This window comes from Pelodiscus sinensis, chromosome 3 (genome assembly GCF_049634645.1).
Source record: "Pelodiscus sinensis isolate JC-2024 chromosome 3, ASM4963464v1, whole genome shotgun sequence".
NCBI lineage: Eukaryota > Metazoa > Chordata > Testudines > Trionychidae > Pelodiscus > Pelodiscus sinensis.
This window is the reverse complement of record NC_134713.1, coordinates 107,187,152-107,206,225: the sequence shown is the minus strand read 5'-3', so window position 1 is coordinate 107,206,225 and position 19,074 is coordinate 107,187,152. Positions and strand designations below refer to the sequence as shown.

Here is a 19,074-nt window from a genome sequence, read left to right as displayed (position 1 = left end):
GGAACATCCCGAGGGAGTGAAGTGAAACAATGTCCAGTTAATAGGATGTGCTATCCTATCCAGCAGCCTAATTTTGTCAAGATTTTTAAACTTTTAAAAGCAGACCCACAATTAGGATTAGAATTAAATGAAGCGTGTTATGTAAACGCTATTGACAAAAACCTTTTGCATGAATGAGACTATGTGACAACTCATTGCCTGGAAATATCTTTAATTTTGTGCTTATAGCACTCTTTGAATGGACATGAATTTTAGCACCAATGATGTAAAGTGAAATGTTTTGTATGAAATATTTTAATGCTTCCAAGATTACAGGACAGAAGACACAAACAACCCGAGCAAAGATGGTTGCTCCTGATTTTATTTTCACTAAAATGTGTTTAAAATAGTTTATCCAGTATATGTGAGAACTAATGCCAACTACGTCTATGTTCTTAAAGAACTGAGTATGGATAGTGAAGTAATGTGGGTATTTAAATCTCCTTTACATTATTTAAAATGCTTCAGTCCTGATCAGAGAAAACAGTTGAGAAAATTAATAAGACTAGATGACTCAATGCTTTAAATGACTTTTACATTTTAATGACACTATTTGTAGTCCTCACCATTACAGAATGCCAACCACACTTATCTAATCTTATCTGAGTGATTTCCAAACACACAATTACTTTTCTTCAAGCAGACAAAGCTGTACTTTAGACTCCCACATATAAAATTTCAGGATCCACCTGTGAAAACACAATTTGTCTTTGTGGGAAGATAAGTGTGTACATCCATGTGAGCGCACATATGCATGTTAGGAATGTTATTGAAAAGATAGACAATTCCCATGAACCATCTGATGGCTATTCTGCTATACATTAAAGATGAAATAGTGGCACAAGAGACAAAAAAAAAAAGTAACAAAAGTCACATCTTAAAACAAAAAGAACGAAATAGATTATCAACAACACTATACTCTCACTCCCTGAAGACAGTGTTCCTTTACGTCCTTGAGGGACCATAGCTGTGAAACGCCAATATAGTTTTATTAATTTATGAAAAAATACTCAGCTTGAACTAGGGAAACTTTCAAATTGCAAGTGAGCTTCTAAACATATGATCCTCCCCTCTATTCAAAGTTTGTTATTAATAACAGCACGTCCTAGGAGTCTTAATCATACACTAGGCATGTTATAAAACACATAACAAAAAGATGGCCCTTGCTCCAAACAGCTTACAATCCAAGTAAAACAAACAACAAACCATTTCCTCCAATGCTGTTTTTAATAAGGCTTTTAATAGTTTCTGCATATCTAGCCTGTTTCTATAATCTCCAATTTTTCTCATATTATATGAATAACCTGTACAACTATCACAGCTGTAAAACTAATACATCGAAGTCTGCTGTGGATTCTAGTCCTCTGAATTTATTTTTACCATGGGCTTTATTGCTCAGTAGTGTTACATATAGTAGTGTTAGCCATCTATTTTTTAAAATGACAGCTAAAGCTATCTGAAAAAGAGTTGCATAGTGTCTGCTCACAAAGCACTTTTTAAAAGTTATCATGTGTCCTGAAGTGCTAGATTCACATGACTTTAAGCAGTAAAAACCCCAAGGGGTTGTTTAATCAGTCTATTGCATCTGAGGCACCTTAAGGTGACAGACTTGTAGCTACATAAAGAGCCTGATCTTGCAGCTTTTAATCAAAGAAGGCTCCTACAGAAACAAAGACCCCCCCCCCCCAAAGCAGTCCAATGGTGTTCAAAACTTCAGAAAATAGATGAGAGTCAATTCAATGTTTCATTCATTCATTAGCTCTATAGTCAACAAAATTCAAAAAAGCATTGGCTGGTTAGAAAACTTCGGTGCCTCAGGCGCGCACTTCAATAAATGAATTAAAAATCTCAGAATGATGCTCATTGCTATAAAAGCAACCCTTTCCCCCCAAAGGACTCACATCAGACATCTCCAAAGCTACCTCAAAAATTTATGAGAAACTCATAATGCCTCAGAATGTACAGCTGCAACTTATTTTGCAATCCATTCCCAATAAACTATATATACAAACTATCAACAGTTCTGTGTATACACTTATTAAGGGAAATTCTTATTTACCAAAAGATTGCAGAATAAAATGAGGCATGAAGCAAAATATGCAAGATTATCAATAGTCAACAAGAAGTTTATGGCATTTATTACTGCAGTCCTTGCTAAGAATGGTAATTTAAAAATAACGTGAGTTACAAAGCAAACCATATTACCACTCCACAGAGTGGTTGGATACTATCATTTCTCTCCTACATGTGGTATAAATAAATGTCAAATATTACAAGTGCAGTTCATAACAGTATCCTGCATGACAAATGTTGATAAAAAACTATGAAACCATTAAGTACAGCTAAAACAAGCCTCATTCATCAGATGTAAAAATTGCTGAAGTATGATATTTATTATAGGCATAGTGTTACCATTACCTATTGTTTAAAGCTCCTGTTTTCAGTTGCTTACAAATTTGCCAAACTGTAACAATGCTTTTGGCTGACATTTCCATGCCAGGTGTAGGCCAAAGAGTGATTTTATTTTATTTTTAAAAGTTTTGCAAAAAGATTCAGTTATCTCTGAGAATGAAATTAGGGGAATGATATTTTAACTCAACAGCTCCAACAGCGCCATGCTTTGGAGCAGGCACTGATCTCAGGAAGATGCTTTTTCTTGTCACCATGAAAAAAATAAATTTGGCAGAGTTGGAAAATCTCAGCTGACAAATGCTTAAGAGACTTGTAAAAGTTCTGCAGCTATGTTCTTAGAAGATTCTAACTGCACTTAGAAGTCTCCAGCTTCAAACCAGAGGGGCTGAGCAGTATTTTCTCTCCAACTGCGGCAGGCTACTGAAGAGCTGGGCAGAGGAGACTGTCCATCCTGTGCTCTTTCACCAGTTCCCCTGCTTCCACCCCGGCAGCAAGAGAAGAAGGATGCAGCTTGAATGGGAGGACAGGATTACTGGGAATAGAATGAGAGGATGACTGGGAGTCAGTGGGGAGTGGAGTGGTGGAAACTAGATGAGGAACCCTGAAGTGAGTACTGGAAATGGGCCAGGTATTTAAAACAAGGAGCAGGAGATGGGGTGAGAAACAGGACAGATATAAGAACTGTAAGGGAGGTAGGGCATAATCAGAAAAGGTTCACACTTCAGAGGGACAGGTTACAAGGGTTTATAATCACTGGAGCACATTTGCCACCAAAATATTCAACCCAAGATTTTAGAGTCTGAACATAACTCTGCTGTCAGCAAATATCCATGGAATCTATGATGCAAAGCACAAGTCTCTTTCTCATTCCTCTTTAGCAGTTGCTCCACATAAAGGATGACAACCTACTACTGCTATCAGTTACTCCATCAGCTCTACTACCAAAGATCTGTGCCATGGCTCTAAAAATTCCAGCACTGATGAGCCATGTATTGGGTAGGATGATTTCACATGATGGAATTTCTATTTTTTCCAATTGACTTTATCTACTTACTCATGTGAACACTACAATCAATCTGTATTGTCCTAACCAGGATTTTAACTTGAATTAGTTAATTCAAGGTAATTTGATTTAAAAAACAACAACATATTTTTGGGTGGCTCAAATTAGCACTGAAATTAATAGGGGCTCAAAGTGACACAAATTGTCTTCATGTGAGGATCTGATTGCAAAACTACTGCTGCCTTTAATACATATTTGGTTGGTAGTGAATGTTTTGATATTTTATTTCAACATGCATTTTGGGGTGAGAATAGAAAGGGAATCCCTAGGCACCTAGAGACACAGGGAAATGATGCTAGAACTTACTATTCATAATGGTGTTTGATCATGGTTATTGACAGGGTAGCAACACAAGAAGCCCTCAGTGTCAGATGGCAAAGGAGTTACAAGAATATCCCTGATTCTGGTATGTACATTCTGATTTTCAAAAGAATGTCTCAGGGGGTCTTAAAGGAAAGCCAGAGTCATACTGGTCATTAATATTACTGTAAAACGTATAGACAGACAGATAATTTGCAAGGAATTAGATATATTCTGAAAATATGCTCTGTATCTCAGCAGAAGTGGACAAGTAGGTTTCCTATCAGATAAAAATGCTTATTCAGCTGTCTCTCTGGCTAAGTCTACTGTTAAAATGTTATAGTGCTTTGGCACCACCGCTGGGAGAAAGCAGTGCCGTAAACCAATTAAACAAGGAGCGCATCAGTGGTGCTTTACAGCAGGGGCAGAGCTAGAAAGTAGCAGCGCAGAAAAGTGGCAGTGTACACTAGGGATGTGAAGGTTTAACCGGTTAATTAGTGGGACTGCCATAGGCAGGGGGCCCGCTGCAGACTGGGGCTGTTCCAGGGACATCCTGTGGAGCAGCCTCTGTATGCGGTGGGCCTGGGCCCTCCTAAGACAGGGGTTGCTCTGATCAGGATGCCAGAGCAGGACATGCCCCACCACAGGCAGTGGCTGCTCTGGGGTCGTCGCTGGAGGTTAAAGGGTTAGCTAATTAAATAGGATTTTACATCCCTAATGTACACACGGCCTCTGTTTGGAAGGATGCAAGGTAACATAATGGAAACATATTTACATGCAAAGTCAACAAGGGGAAGACACTGTGGGGGAATCTTCGGAAATAAACTTGGCCTTGATTTCATTAGAAGCATCTCTCAATGCTATAGTAATAAGTGAGTAGCTGATCCTGAACTGAATCTTACAATCATGTATATTGTCCCTCTGGAGTCAGCAGACCAGCTATTTCTGTGAGTGTTCAGTGGAGAAAGAATTGAACATAACAGGGGAATGCATCGAAGGGACTGAGGTGCACTGTTTATTAACCTGCAAGGCAAAGTGGGGGCTGGCATTGCCCAGAGGAGAGGATTTTTCTTCTATTAGAAGCGCACATTCGCACATGCCTTGATGCACAGAAAAATTTACTCTGCATATGGATGGAAAAAAATCCACAGATGGATTAAAAAAAAAAAAAAAGAAAAAAAGAGAGTAGAGTGAACATTGCTCACAATCCTAGGTACTTTGAAAACCATCCCAGAGTGTTTCAGCATAGCCCGGAATGGACCAGAACAGACAAGAGCCACACAAGGCCAGAAATCAGTACTGTTTAGAAGTGTGAATAAAGAAATACACAATGAAGAATAATTAAAAAATAAGAGTGGTTATCATGACCAAATGCCAATGAATCAAATAAAAGCTTTCCAACATATATAATTTTCTTTTAAAATAACACTGCAAAACAACTCTTTACATGATATCATTTCCAAACATATACAGACAGTTCTTATAGTGTGATATGAACTAGACAATACAATCAAAGCTACTTCAAGACTGATGTAGCCAAAAGGTAATCAATTTGTGTACGCAGTGTAATACCCAAATTCATGGAAGCATTTTTCATGGTTCTGGGCAATCTCTGGTTTCTGTTATTGATTGGTACTGAAACATACACCATTTACTTATACAGCTTAATGAAAGAAAAACCTTTGCAAGAGAAACCTATTCAGCTCACAGAAGGCAAGCTGCAGTGAAATGCATGGCATGCCAAACTCTATTTTAATATTATAACATTCCTTGGATGAAATGAAAAACATGTATCAAATTCCTGCCTTTAACAATAATCCATTAAAAAACTCAAAACAAAAAAGTTGATGATGTTTTGAATTCTCATGGGCTGAAGTTCTTAGAAACTGGGGGCTTGATTTCAATATGTTCAGCAGGCAGGGAATTGTGTGTATCATGGCAATGTCTAAATATTTTTACAGTTAAGTTTTTCAGCAATAAAAACCTACTTACAAAAAAGCAGGAGAGCTACTTGCATTTGGCACAAACCTTTCTAGGATGACACAAAGTTTCTAACACTCAATTATTTATTTTTCTCAACATAAATGTCTATTAGGGAGCCAAATGAATAATCTACAACTAATAATTTATTTCAAAGAATTCTGTGGCTATTCCAATGTCCCCCAAATACATGCACTATTGAAAACATTTTTTACAAATATTGTTCACTTGTTGTGATTGGTCAGAAGTTGCCCTGTATTGTTTCTGGCAAGAGAAGCATAATCCTAATCAGATTTCTGGGAAAAACTACTGATCCAAAGAAAAATTTAAATTCTCTTTTCAAAAAAGCAACAAAACTCAATTTCTTCTCTACAAGCACTATGCCAACCAAGAGTCAGACTGCAGGGGAAAGCCTGGTCACACAAGGTAGTAAATGCAGTAAAATGTAGTAAAAGATTGTGATTGTGATTGTGACAATTCACTGCTCCCTGTTTGGAACTCATGTCAAAGCCTTGAGTGAAACTAAAAGGTTCATGGAAAGCAAATACAAGACGACAATTAACACAGCTGAAGCTGATTAGTTAAAGCACGTAAATTTGCTTTGACCTCTAAAAAGTTACATGCAGGAAGAATTGCAGATGTAATTTGGAATCTTAAAGCAAGGACTAACAGGACATCTAAAAAGGTTCACAAGTTGAACTTACCTCTAAAGTCTGCATTAGGGTTGGTTTAATTGCATCCTTCATCAAAACTGCCAAAGCACCCGTTACTCCCTAAAAAACAAAGAGTACACATTGTAAGAATTCATTTTACATCCATCCAAACAGTTTAAGTTGAATGACTTTGAAATATGAAACTAAAGTTCTATAGAGAAAATTTGTTCATAAAATAAGAATGGCCATATTGGATCAGACCAAAGGCCTATCTAGCCCAGTATCCCAAAGGTCCATCTATCTCAGTACCCTGACTTCTGATAGGTACCCAACAGGAAATGAACAGAACAGGCAATATTAAAGTGATCCCTCCTCTGTCTCCCACTCTCAGGTCCTAGAAAAAAGAGGCAAGGGCTACCATTCTTGCCCATGCTGGATAACAGCTATCAATAGGCCTATCCTCTATGAATGTATCTAGTTATTTTTTGAACCCTGTTTTAATCAGGGCCTTTATAACATCCTCTGGCAAGGTGTGCCCAGATTGTGCACAGTGTGGAAAAATTCTTCCTTTTGTTTGTTTTAAACCTGTTGTCTATTAATTTCATTTGGTGACCCCTAATTTTTGTGTTAAGAAAAGTCAAGAAACTGTATCTCTGAATCTCGTCCTGAAGTGACATGCATCAGTAAATGTTGGGATAGTTGGTAACTCCCATTATTATTGAGCTTTTTATTTTTATAGCCTCTCTAATCTCCGTGAGCATTTCATACTTATTATCACCATCCTGAACAGGTGCTCAATTACATATCCCTACAGCTATATTCTTATTAGCACATGAATTACTATCCATAGAGATTCTATGGTATAATTTGATTCATTTAAGATTTTTAGTTCATTTGATTCAGTATCTTCTTTCACATAGGCTACGTCTAGACTGCATCCCTCTGTCGACAGAGGGATGCAAATCAAGCACATGGAAATTGCTAATGAAGCAGGCATTTAAATATTCCACACTTCATTAGCATAAACATGGCCACGGCTTTTTTCGAAACAGAGCTTTTTCAGAAAAAATGGCAGTCTAGAAATGGATCTGTCGAAAACAAACCATTTTTCGACAGATCCTGTATTCCTCAAAAAATGAGGTTTATAGGATCTGTCAAAAAAAAGGGTTTATTTTCAACAGATCCATGTCTAGACTGCCGTTTTGTTTTTGTTTTGTTTTTTCGAAAAAGCTCTGTTTCGAAAAAAAAAGCGGTGGCCATGTTTATGCTAATGAAGCACGGAATATTTAAATCCCTGCTTCATTAGCAATTTTGATGTGCCTAATCTATATCTCTCTGTCGACAGAGAGGTGTAGTCTAGGCACTCATATAATGGTGCTCCTCTACCAGCACAACCTGTTTTGTCTCTCCAATAAAGTCTGTACCCTGATATTACTTAGGTTTGTATCAATATCCTCATTTAATATGATGCACTTTAGTTCAGCCATCTTTAGGCTTTTAGCATTTGTATATAAGCACTTTAAAAACTTGTCACTTTTTAGCTTTCTGTCATTACATGATGTGATTGAGTGGGACTCTTTCATTTCACTGTTTCTCATGAGATGTTACCCGTATTTTGTCATCTTCCATCTTCGCTTTACTAGGACATAGAGAATCTCCATCAACAGACCCTCCCTAATAGATGTCTTGGTCAGATCCATGTGCTTCTCTGCACCTGTACGCATTCCCCCACCCGAGTTTAAAAAATGCTCTATGACCTTTTAAATTTTCAGTGTCAGCAATCTGATTCCATTTTGGTTTAGGTGGACCCTATCCTTCCTGTATAGGCTCCTCCCCTCCCAAAAATGTCTCCAGTTCTTAATAAATCTATACTCCTCCTTCCTATACCATTATTTTATCCATGCATTGAGACCCTGCAGTTCTGCATGTCTACCTAGCTTTGCGCATGGAACTGGAAGAATTTCAGAGACTGTTACCATGAAGTGTCCACTTGAGAAAACCCTGGCTGGGATGATTTAGTTAGGGCTGGTCCTGCTTTGAGCAGGGGGATGGGACTGGATAACCTCCTGAGGTCTCTTCGAGCCCTATGAGTCTATGTCCAGATCTCTGATCGAACAGCCTAAATTTGGTCACCAGGACCTCTCTCCTATCATAGACTTTAAGGTCAGAAGGGACCATTATGATCATCTAGTCCGACCCCCTGCACAGTGCAGGCCGCAGAATCTCACCCACCCCTCCCAGACTAATCCTCTCACCTAGATCTCAGATATTGAAGCCTTCAAATACTTTGAAGACCCCAAGATGCAGAGAATCCTCTAGCTGTGATCTGTATCCCATGCTACAGAGGAAGGCGAAAAACCACCAGGGCCTCTGCCAATCTACTCTGGAGGAAAATTCCTTCCCGACCCCAAATATGGTGATCAGCTAAACCCTGAGCATGTGGGCAAGACTCATCAGCCAGACACCAGGAAGTTCTCTAGTAATTCCTATCATCCCTCCATTGACCTATTTCCCACTGATAATGAATGGTCAATTAGTTACCAAGAGTATGTTATCTCATCAAACCATCCCCTTCATAAACCCATCTAGTTTAATCTTGAAACCAGATAGATCTTTTGCCCCCACTACTTCCCTTGGAAGGCCGTTCTAGAACCTCACTCCTCTAATGGTTAGAAACCTTCGTCTAATCTCAAGTCTAAACTTCCTACTAGCCAGCTTATATCCATTTGTTCTTGTGTCCACATTGGTATTAAGCTTAAATAATTCCTCTCCCTCCCTGGTATTTATCCCTCTAATATATTTAAAAAGTGCAATCATGTCTCCCCTCAGCCTTCTTTTGGTTAAGGTAAACAAGCCAAGCTCCTTGAGTCTCCTTTCATAAGACAGGTTTTTAATTCCTCGGATCATCCCAGTGGCCCTTCTTTGTACCTGTTCCAGTTTGAATTCATCCTCCTTAAACATAGGAGACCAGAACTGCACACAGTATTCCAAATGGGGTCTCACCAGTGCCTTGTATAATGGAACTAACACCTCCTTATCCCTACTAGAAATACCTCGCCTAATGCATCCCAAGATCGTATTTGCCTTTTTCACGGCCATGTCACAATGGCGGCTCATAGTCATTCTATAATCAACCAGGACTCCGAGGTCCTTCTCCTCCTCCGTTACTTCCAAGTGATGTGTCCCCAGCTTATAACTAAAATTCTTGTTATTAACCCCTACATGCATAACCTTACACTTCTCACTATTAAATTCCATCCTATTGCTATCACTCCAATTTACAAGATCATCCAGATCTTCCTGTATGATATCCCGATCCTTTACTGAATTGGCAATAGCGCCCAACTTCGTGTCATCCACAAATTTTATTAGGACACTTCCACTTTTGGTGCCAAGATCAGCAATAAAAAGATTAAATAAAACTGGCCCCAAAACTGATCCCTGAGGAACTCCGCTAGTAACCTTCCTCCAACCTGACAGTTCACCTTTCAATGTAACCCGCTGTAGTCTCCACTTTAACCAGTTGCTTAACCACCTCTCAACTTTCATATTAATCCCTATCATTTCCAATTTAACCAATAATTCCCCATGTGGTACTGTATCAAATGCCTTACTAAAGTCGAGGTAGATTAGATCCACTGCATTTCCTCTATCTACAAAATCTGTTACTTTCTCAAAAAAGGAGATCAGGTTGGTTTGGCACGATCTACCTTTTGTAAAACCATGTTGTAATTTGTCCCAATTGCCATTAGCCTCAATGTCTCTAACTACTTTCTCCTTCAAAATGTTTTCCAGGATATTACATACTACAGATGTCAAACTAACAGGCCTATAGTTACCCGGGTCGCTTTTTTTCCCTTTCTTAAAAATCGGAACTATATTAGCAATTTTCCAGTCAAATGGTACAACCCCTCAGTTTAGAGATTAATTAAAAATTTGTGCTAATGGGCTTGCAAATTCATGTGCCAGTTCCTTTAATATTCTTGGATGAAGATTATCTGGGCCCCCCGATTTACTCCCATTAAGCTGTTCAAGTTTGGCGTTTACCTCGGATATGGTAATATCTACCTCCTTATCTTTAGTCCCATTTGTTAACTTACCATTATCCCTAAGCTCTTCATTAGCCTCATTAAAGACTGAAGCAAAGTATTTGTTCAAATATTGGGCCATTCCTAGATTATCCTTAACCTCCACTCCATCCTTAGTAATTAGCGGTCCTACTTCTTTTCTTGTTTTTTTCCTATTTATATGGCTATAAAACCTTTTACTATTGGTTTTAATTCCCTTTGCAAGGTCCAACTCTACCTGACTTTTAGCCTCTCTCACTTTATCCCTACATGCTCTAATCTCAATAAGGTAGCTTTCTTTATTGATCCCTCCCATTTTCCACTCCTTATACGCTTTCTGCTTTTTCTTAATCACCTCTCTGAGATGCTTGCTCATCCAGCTTGGTCTAACACATCCGCCTATAATTTTTTTCCCTTTTCTAGGGATACAGGCTTCTGACAGCTTCTGCAACTTTAACTTAAAATAATTCCAGGCCTCGCCCACTTTAAGATCCATAATTTCTTTAGTCCAATCAACTTCCCTAACTAATTTCCTTAATTTACTAGAGTTAGCCCTTTTGAAATCAAAAACCCTAGTCTCAGATTTATTTTTGTTTATCCTTCCATTTAATTTAAACTGAGTTAGCTCATGATCACTCGAGCCTAGGTTGTCTCCTACAACCATTTCATCTATGAGGTCCTCGCTACTCACCAGAACCAAATCTAAAATAGCATCCCCCCTTGTTGGTTCAGCAACTACTTGATGAAGGAATTCATCAGCTATCACATCTAGGAAAATCTGGGCCCTATTATTATTACTAGCACTTGTTCTCCAGTCTATATCTGGAAAATTGAAATCTCCCATGATTACACAGTTTCCATGAGTATTTACTTCATTAAAAACATTAAAGAGGTCTCTATCCATATCCAAATTGGATCCTGGTGGTCTACAACACACCCCAAGCACTATCCCAGGGGAGGGTCTGATAGTTTTCTTCCCCAATGTGATTTTTGCCCAAACGGACTCATGTCTTCTCCATTCCATCACTTTTTATTTCTTTACAATCTACCTCATCTTTGATCTACAGTGCAACTCCACCACCTTTACCCTTATTTCTGTCTTTCCTAAACAGCATATACCCTTCAATACCTGAACTCCAGTCATGCCTAGTATTCCACCATGTTTCTGTTATTCCTATAATATCTGGTTTCACTTCCTGGACCAATAGCTCTAGTTCCTCCTTTTTGTTACCTAGGCTCCTCGCATTGATGTATAAACATCTTAATTTTTGCTCTTTGGCCTCATTCACATTCTTTACCCCATTTGGCACAGACGTTATACCTCCAATATGACCTATTAGACTAGTATCCACCCCACCCTTCCTCATGTTCATTCTCCTACCCGCAGCTATATCCTTTCTTACTTCGTTTTCCTCCCCCTCAGTGTTAAAATCTGGCGTAGAGATTACCTGGGCATCTCCCAACCGTCTCCCCCAAATTCCTAGTTTAAAGCTCTCTTAATAAGTTGAGCCAGCCTCCATCCTAGAAGCCTATTTCCCTCCCTACTTAGGTGAAGTCCATCTCTAGAGAACAGTCTTCTGTCAATAAATGCCTCCCAGTGACCATACATCCCAAAGCCCTCCTTATAGCACCACTGCTTAAGCCATCTATTGATCATCTATCCTCCCTATGTCATTGATACCATTGATATATCATGTACCACTAACACTTGCTCTTTCCCAGCACATCATGTAAGTCTAATTAGATGTTTCAAGAAAGCTGCAACCTTCGCATTAGTCATGTAAGGCATCATGTGGCTCTCCTGGTCATCACAAACCCAGCTATCTGTGTTTCTAATGATCAAATCCCTCATAACTATTACCTTTCTGTTCCTATTCTCAGAGGGGAAGCTGTGTGAGTCTGTAACTGAAATAACTTAAAAACAACAAATGGTCCTGCAGCACCTTCAGAGACTAACAAAAAACGTAGCTAGTACCATGAGCTTTCATGGGCACAATCCACTTCTTCAGATGTTGTAGACGGGCCATCAAAAACACTGAGAAAGCAAAGGGGCAATAAGCCTGCCAATACTGCCGAGGATATGAAAGGTGTACTTTGCTCATGAGGAATGACCATCAATATCATAGGTTTCCAGGTACAAAGTGGAGAAATGAAAATGTAGTCCCTGAAAGACCTATATAAGCATATGGTGGAGAAAAGAATGTAAACAGATACCACGAGATTATCTCTCATTTATAATCCCGACATACCAACTGAAAAGAACTCCTCCAACAGCTCTGTCAATGAGCCTAAATTTGAACCAATAGAGCTAGCAATGCAAACACTGAAATGAATATATTATGAGGCAATTTTACAATAATAATTATTACCACCACAGTTTGCATCAAATTAATTTGTCATTTGCAACACAACAATTGAATTCAGATCTTCAGAAGAGAAAGGACTTACCCTCTCATAATGATGAGTTAAGGAAACTGAGACTAGGGATGTAAGAGATTAGTCGACGAGCTGATAAGCAGAAGCTTACTGAATAGTCGACTAGTGATGCGACTAGTCATTCCTCCCCCTTGCTATCAGAGAGAGGCAGCAGGGGGGAGAGCAGGAGCTGGTGCTGGGAGGAGCCATTTTAAAAGCCAGTTCCCCCCAGCAGCGTCTTCGAGGAAGGTAGGGGAGGAAGAGGCACAGCAGAAAATGGCGCAAGCTGGGACTAAATCAGTGTCCTCTCAAGCTACTTCTGCTGCGATTCTGCTTTTGAAGTGTACCCGGCAGGGCTCTTGTACATGTCAAAGGCTCAGGTGTTGCAGGGAGCATGGGGCCAGCATGGGAGTCCTCTACTGACTCAATAGGGCTCTTGTACATTTCAAAAGGAAGCCCTGTGCTCCCTGCAGCTTTGCTACAGTTCAAAGGCAGAGGTACCCTTATAGACTAATCGAATAATCGATGGAAATCCCATAGTTAATTAATCTAAACTTAACATCCCTGAGACCACACTTTATGATTTGTTAGATATTTCCACATTTTTGTCTGTTACAAGTGTCTAACCACAGTCATCACAAAATAAATTACACTGAAATGGGATGAGACATTGGTAATGAAATACTATATTTGTCCCTTGTCTGTGGATTAACAATGACTAGATTTTCAATTGCATGTTAGTTTCTTAAAAGAAAAAAAAAAGGTCTCGCTTATATTTTAAGGATCAGAAACAAAGACCACCAAAATTCTGACGTTTAACAAAATGGATAAAGGTCTAACATTTCTCACACGAAGAGAAAGAAGGTGCTATTCCATTTATGACTAACAATCTAATTGATAAACTGAGACACATGAAATAGACATAGGGATGTTAAAAGAAATCAGATTGCCACCATGTCTCATTGTTCCTTTCTGTCCACCAACACACACTAATATAACATTGTAGCTAAGAACATACGTTATTTATTTTAGACAGAGGAAAAAAGAGATGAAATGCCAGTGAGAAGTCAGCATTAAGTGCTCAATCAACTAGTATCTCATATGCTATATTCTAAAAGTTTATTTTAACTTGATTTAATGATTTTTCCTCTTTATTGTCCCCAAGCTACTTAGTAAAAATGACTGATCATATTGTTGCTTTTGATTCCCTAGATCCCGGTCATTTAAAAAAAATCTTTGTATAGTTTAGATTTTTTTAAAAAAGGATATTAAATTTTTTATCTGTTCAACTTGGCTTTACTTGCTGTATAAAGAAACCATTTGATTTATTTACAAAACCTGAAGCATTTACCAACTAAAACCTTAAGTACAAAATTTCTAACCCAATGCCTAACAATTTAAAATTAATCTAAACAATTGTTAGCAATTTCTCCATTCAATCTCAGGTTTACTGAGTTAGTTCGATCAGAAATCAAATACAGAACATTGTTCTTCCTAGGTAACAAATCACAGAGGGATAGCTGCTTTAGTCTGTAACTTAAAAAAAAAGCTTAAAAAAATGAGTGGTCCTGTAGCACCTAGGAGACAAAACTATATATATATATATATATATACATACATACATACATAGAGAGAGAGAGAGAGAGAATCATGAGCTTTTGTGAGCACAACCCATTACTTCAGATGAGTGGAGCAAGAAGCATAGAAACCTCAACATTGCTTTAAATCTGCTTTACATTTTGGAATTTCTGTGCCTCTCTCTCCACTCATCTGAAGAAATGGAGGAAGAACAAGTAGCCCATGAAAGCTCCTAATACTATGTGTATATATACTTTTTTTTGTTAGTCTTTAAGGTGTTACAGGACCACTCATTGTTTATTAATTTTTTTCAAGTTAAACAAGTGTGTATTTTAAAGTAGTAAGAATATAACAGCAGCCATACTGGGTCAGATCAACAGTCCATCTAGCAGTATTCTGTCTTCCAACAGTGGCCAATGCCAGATGCCCCTGAAGGAGTGAACAAAACAGGTAATCATCAAGTGATCCCTCTCCTGTCATCCATTTCCAGTCTCTGACAAATAGAGGCTAGGGACACCATTCCTACCTGGCTAATAGCAATTGATGGACCTATCCTCCCTGAATGTATCTAGTTCTTTTTTAACCCAGTTAAAGTCCTGGTCTTCACAACGTCCTCTGGCAAGGAGTTCCACAGGTTGACTTTGCGCTGCATGAAACAAAACTTCCTTTTGTTTGTTTTAAACCTGCTACTTATTAATTTCATTTGGTGACTCCCTAGTTCTTATATTATGGGAACAAATAAATAACATTTCCTTATTCACTTTTTCCACATCAGTCATGATTTTATAGATCTCTCTCATATCCGTCCCTTAGTCTCCTCTTTTCTAAGATGAAAAGTCCCAGTACTGACTTTAACACAGAGTTTTCACTTTATGGTAATGAACATAAAAGCCTTTTTTGCTTATGCTACACATTACGGCCACTCAGAACCATACAGTGACGGGCTAAGATAGATCTCTGATTCTCCTGTTCCCTTACCATTTTAACATAACATTAGAGGTTAGTAACATAGGGAGTATGACACATAGCTGAGCATTTCAGATTCCACCCCGTGAAGAGCAGTGCAATACATACATGCTAGGCAGTATGTTTCAACGCTGGCTAAAAAGGAAACTAAGGACACAAAGGCAATTTTTTGTTTCTATGATGCAATTCTGTATTTCATTACAGGTTTGCCACTTTCATACTATAGAAGGTAATGGAAATGCATTTATTTATTTTACCGGAATCATTACTCCACATCAAAAGAAAGAAATAGACATTGACATTTTCAGAGAACAAATGACAAAATATTAATATTGAAATGCTCTGGAGGACTAAGAAACACCTCTCCCACCATTTCCACTGGCAATCCCCATGTTTCAAGGTAGTTCAAAATCTAGTTTGTTTGACTAAGTTTAGAAGACTTAACAATGCTACTCAATTAAAAACACGACACCTTACACCTGCCAATTGGTTGGGAAATTTCATCTCTTCCTCCCAGACAAGGACCTGACCACAGTTATCCATGCGTTTGTCAACTCAGAACACAATTTCTGTATCTGAATCTGAATGTGATGATAATGTAAAGCCTAAAGCTGGTATCTAATGTGCCTGTCCACCTTCTCCATATACCACCATGAATACTTCAGAGCTGAACTGTTGTATTTCCACCAGCTCCCAGTCCACTTGCAAACCCAATTCAAAGTCTGGGGGCTAATCTTCAAAGCCATTCATGGATCAGGCTCCAGCTATACTAGAGGCCATTGGGGAAAAAAATTACAAAAGCACTTACGTGACTTAGAAGCTGAAGTCACAATTTCAAAAATGACTTAAACACCCACAACCTTATATTCCACTGACTTTCAAGTGCCTTTGTCTCTTTTGAAAATAGCAGTTAGGCACTTTTGAAAATTTTACCCCACATCTCAATTTGTGAACCAATGAGGCAGCTGTGCTCCTCTGAGACAATGCCTAGAACAAAGTGCATGAGAGCGTTGGATAAAGCACCAGAGATGATCCAGAGGTGGTTAGACTCCATGAAAATAGCTGATTTACAGATTTTAAAGACATTACAAGAACATTGGTCACAGGACAGTGGAGAATAGACAGTTCCTAAGGAGGATGACTGGATAACTGTGACTTTTCTTTCTTCCATTTATAACAAAACCAATCGTGGGATATATTTTTCTGAAGTTTTAGAACAGTAAGCAGTTTATTAAACACAAGGAAGTTGACTTTGAATAGCAGCATCTGTGTAGTCCCACTGACTTCAACAAGACCTATTTGTGCTTAAAGTTAAGCACATATACGTTTGATAGACTGGTGCCTAAGTTTGCAGAAAAAATATTCGGGCTATAAACTACTTATAAAATAAAAATGACACTGTAAAATCTAATAGATTTTAATAATTGTTAAAAATCCTTGGATAATAACCTGAGAAGCTTCTTTTACTAAACAAATAGCTACATATGTATTTAATATTATTCACGGCTGCTAAAATCTAAGACATACCCATTTAATTTGACATGGAGATATGGCACCTGTCCATCAAAGTTCTACTACACAACAGCTGCCAAAAAGCAATTCAGCCTTCAGTTTGTTGTACAACGAACCTCGATTTTTGGCAAATGATTCTTTATGTTCCATTACAGATCCTAGATATTGAATTCATTACACTTGTGGAAGCTGTCTTCTCGATTCACAAAATATTTAATTCCTCTCCACCACTCCTCCTGCTTTCCAACCCCCTCTGCATCTGGTTTCCATCTGCCAATGTATGTTTTAGGTTTCATTATTGTAATACCATAAATATGTGGCATAGAAAGATGAAATTAAGAGCAACTGCATTTTTGTACAGCATATTAAACATTATTTGCATCCAGAAACAAATGAAAGAGACAGAGGGTTAGTGGTTTAGATTAACGTATATTAAATAATGAACTAAAACTATTTGTCAAAACATTTTAATGTATAAAAATAAATTTTGGACAAGCAAATTAGTGGAATTTGGTTTATTGATACAAGTTCTAGGTGTGGCTGATAGTGTTGCCTATTATTAAGTTTTCCCATTACAAAAACCCTGCTTTCAGTTGTTTATAGCTTTGAAAAAATTCACTTGCTTGGGCTGAAATTTTCCATGCTGGGTGTCTGTCTCAGGCAGATATTTATTTTATTTTATTTATTAGGAAAAATATAAGTCCTAGCAGTTGACCTGTTTTTGAGAATGAGGTTATTGAAAACTTTGCTTTACTGACATTAAATAATTCTGGTGACCTTCTCCTTGAAAAGCTCTAATCTCCTAAGACTTTGGGGGCAAGCACTTGAAATCTGTGGAATGGACCTATGAAAAATGGTCAGGCCAAGCCTTTTGCTGTCCCTGTGAAAAACTGTCCACATCTGCTTTGTAAAATCACAGTTTAAACATGCTTCACAGACACTTAAGATTTTAGCAGTTAAACGCTAAGCTGAGTAATGGGTGGAGGGAGTGGAGAGGAGCAAGTTGGGGGCCATGGCCTGGGGGCAGAGAAGGGCCATTAGGCATCTCCAGGGGGGAAAAGGCCACAGTTCAGGGACCCTTCCCCTACTTTTAGGAACCTTCTGTCACTCCTGAGGACACAATGCACTTCCTGCTCATGGAAAACCTGCTGACAGCTATTACCCACTCAGGATCCCACAGACTGAAGAAGAGAAAAGAGGGAGGATTTGTATAGATACAGGGATATTAGCTAGACATCAGAAATACACATACACTGCAGAATTCTGGCTGCTGACGACAACATTCTGGGTATTTATAGCGGGGTTAGGATTTGGTACCAAGAAAAATGTGTATAGGCTTCTTTCATAGCTGAAAGTGGGAAGGAGCAAGTTAGCAGACAGCATGGACTGCTGTACGGACAGTTGAATAAAAATAACCAATGTGTTTCCTTAAAAAAATAGATCTTACAGATGTGTAAAGTCAATCCTTCAAATGCATTATCACTAACTTAAGAACATTTTTTAAGATTACTGCTGTGAGTATTCATGAGGTAGCTGCCACTGTAATATTTGAGACTACTGTATCAGTAAAATAACAAACATTACCATCTGAAAGGGAGCCTTTTGATTCATTGTAGCACCCTATTATCTTGCCTTGATACATGGAAGCTTACTCAAGTAGCTTATGTTACAACTGGTTTCAGATGCACAAGTAAACAGAAAGCTTAGACAAAGGTAAGTTTTACATCCTATTCTAACTGTGGCCAGATTTGAGATCAAATAAACCTATCCCTTAAAGCTCTACATGCATTGCTAAAAGCAAAATTTAAAAACTAAAAGACATAGTGTGCATCTGCCATTTTACTGATTCAAAGTAAAAAAGGCAAAGTAAATGAGTCACAGGGCTTTTATATTGTACATACCAAATCTTCTGCTGTCACTGGGTGTCCATTTTTGTCATTAGCCACCACCATTTTCCCCAGTCTCTCTTTCATATCTGAAAGGCTTGTGGTCAGTGCTAAGATTGCCATGATTTCACTGGCAACAGCAATGTCAAACTGAGCCTACAAAGATAAAACAAGAGTAGTAAGCCACACCAGAAGCAGGCAAG

At 38.3% G+C, this 19,074-nt stretch overlaps 1 protein-coding gene across 2 annotated transcripts in view; it reads right to left on the bottom strand.

Moving 5' to 3' along the window:
- MTHFD1L (methylenetetrahydrofolate dehydrogenase (NADP+ dependent) 1 like) overlaps positions 1-19,074 on the bottom strand; it is a 246,840-nt gene that overhangs the window by 131,865 nt on the left and 95,901 nt on the right. For both annotated transcript variants that reach the window (XM_075924433.1, XM_075924434.1), the window contains 2 exons: positions 18,887-19,027; positions 6,499-6,567 (listed from right to left, as the gene is read on the bottom strand). In XM_075924433.1, coding sequence (XP_075780548.1) covers positions 6,499-6,567; positions 18,887-19,027 — 210 coding nt within the window. The remainder of the gene's footprint in view (positions 1-6,498; positions 6,568-18,886; positions 19,028-19,074) is intronic.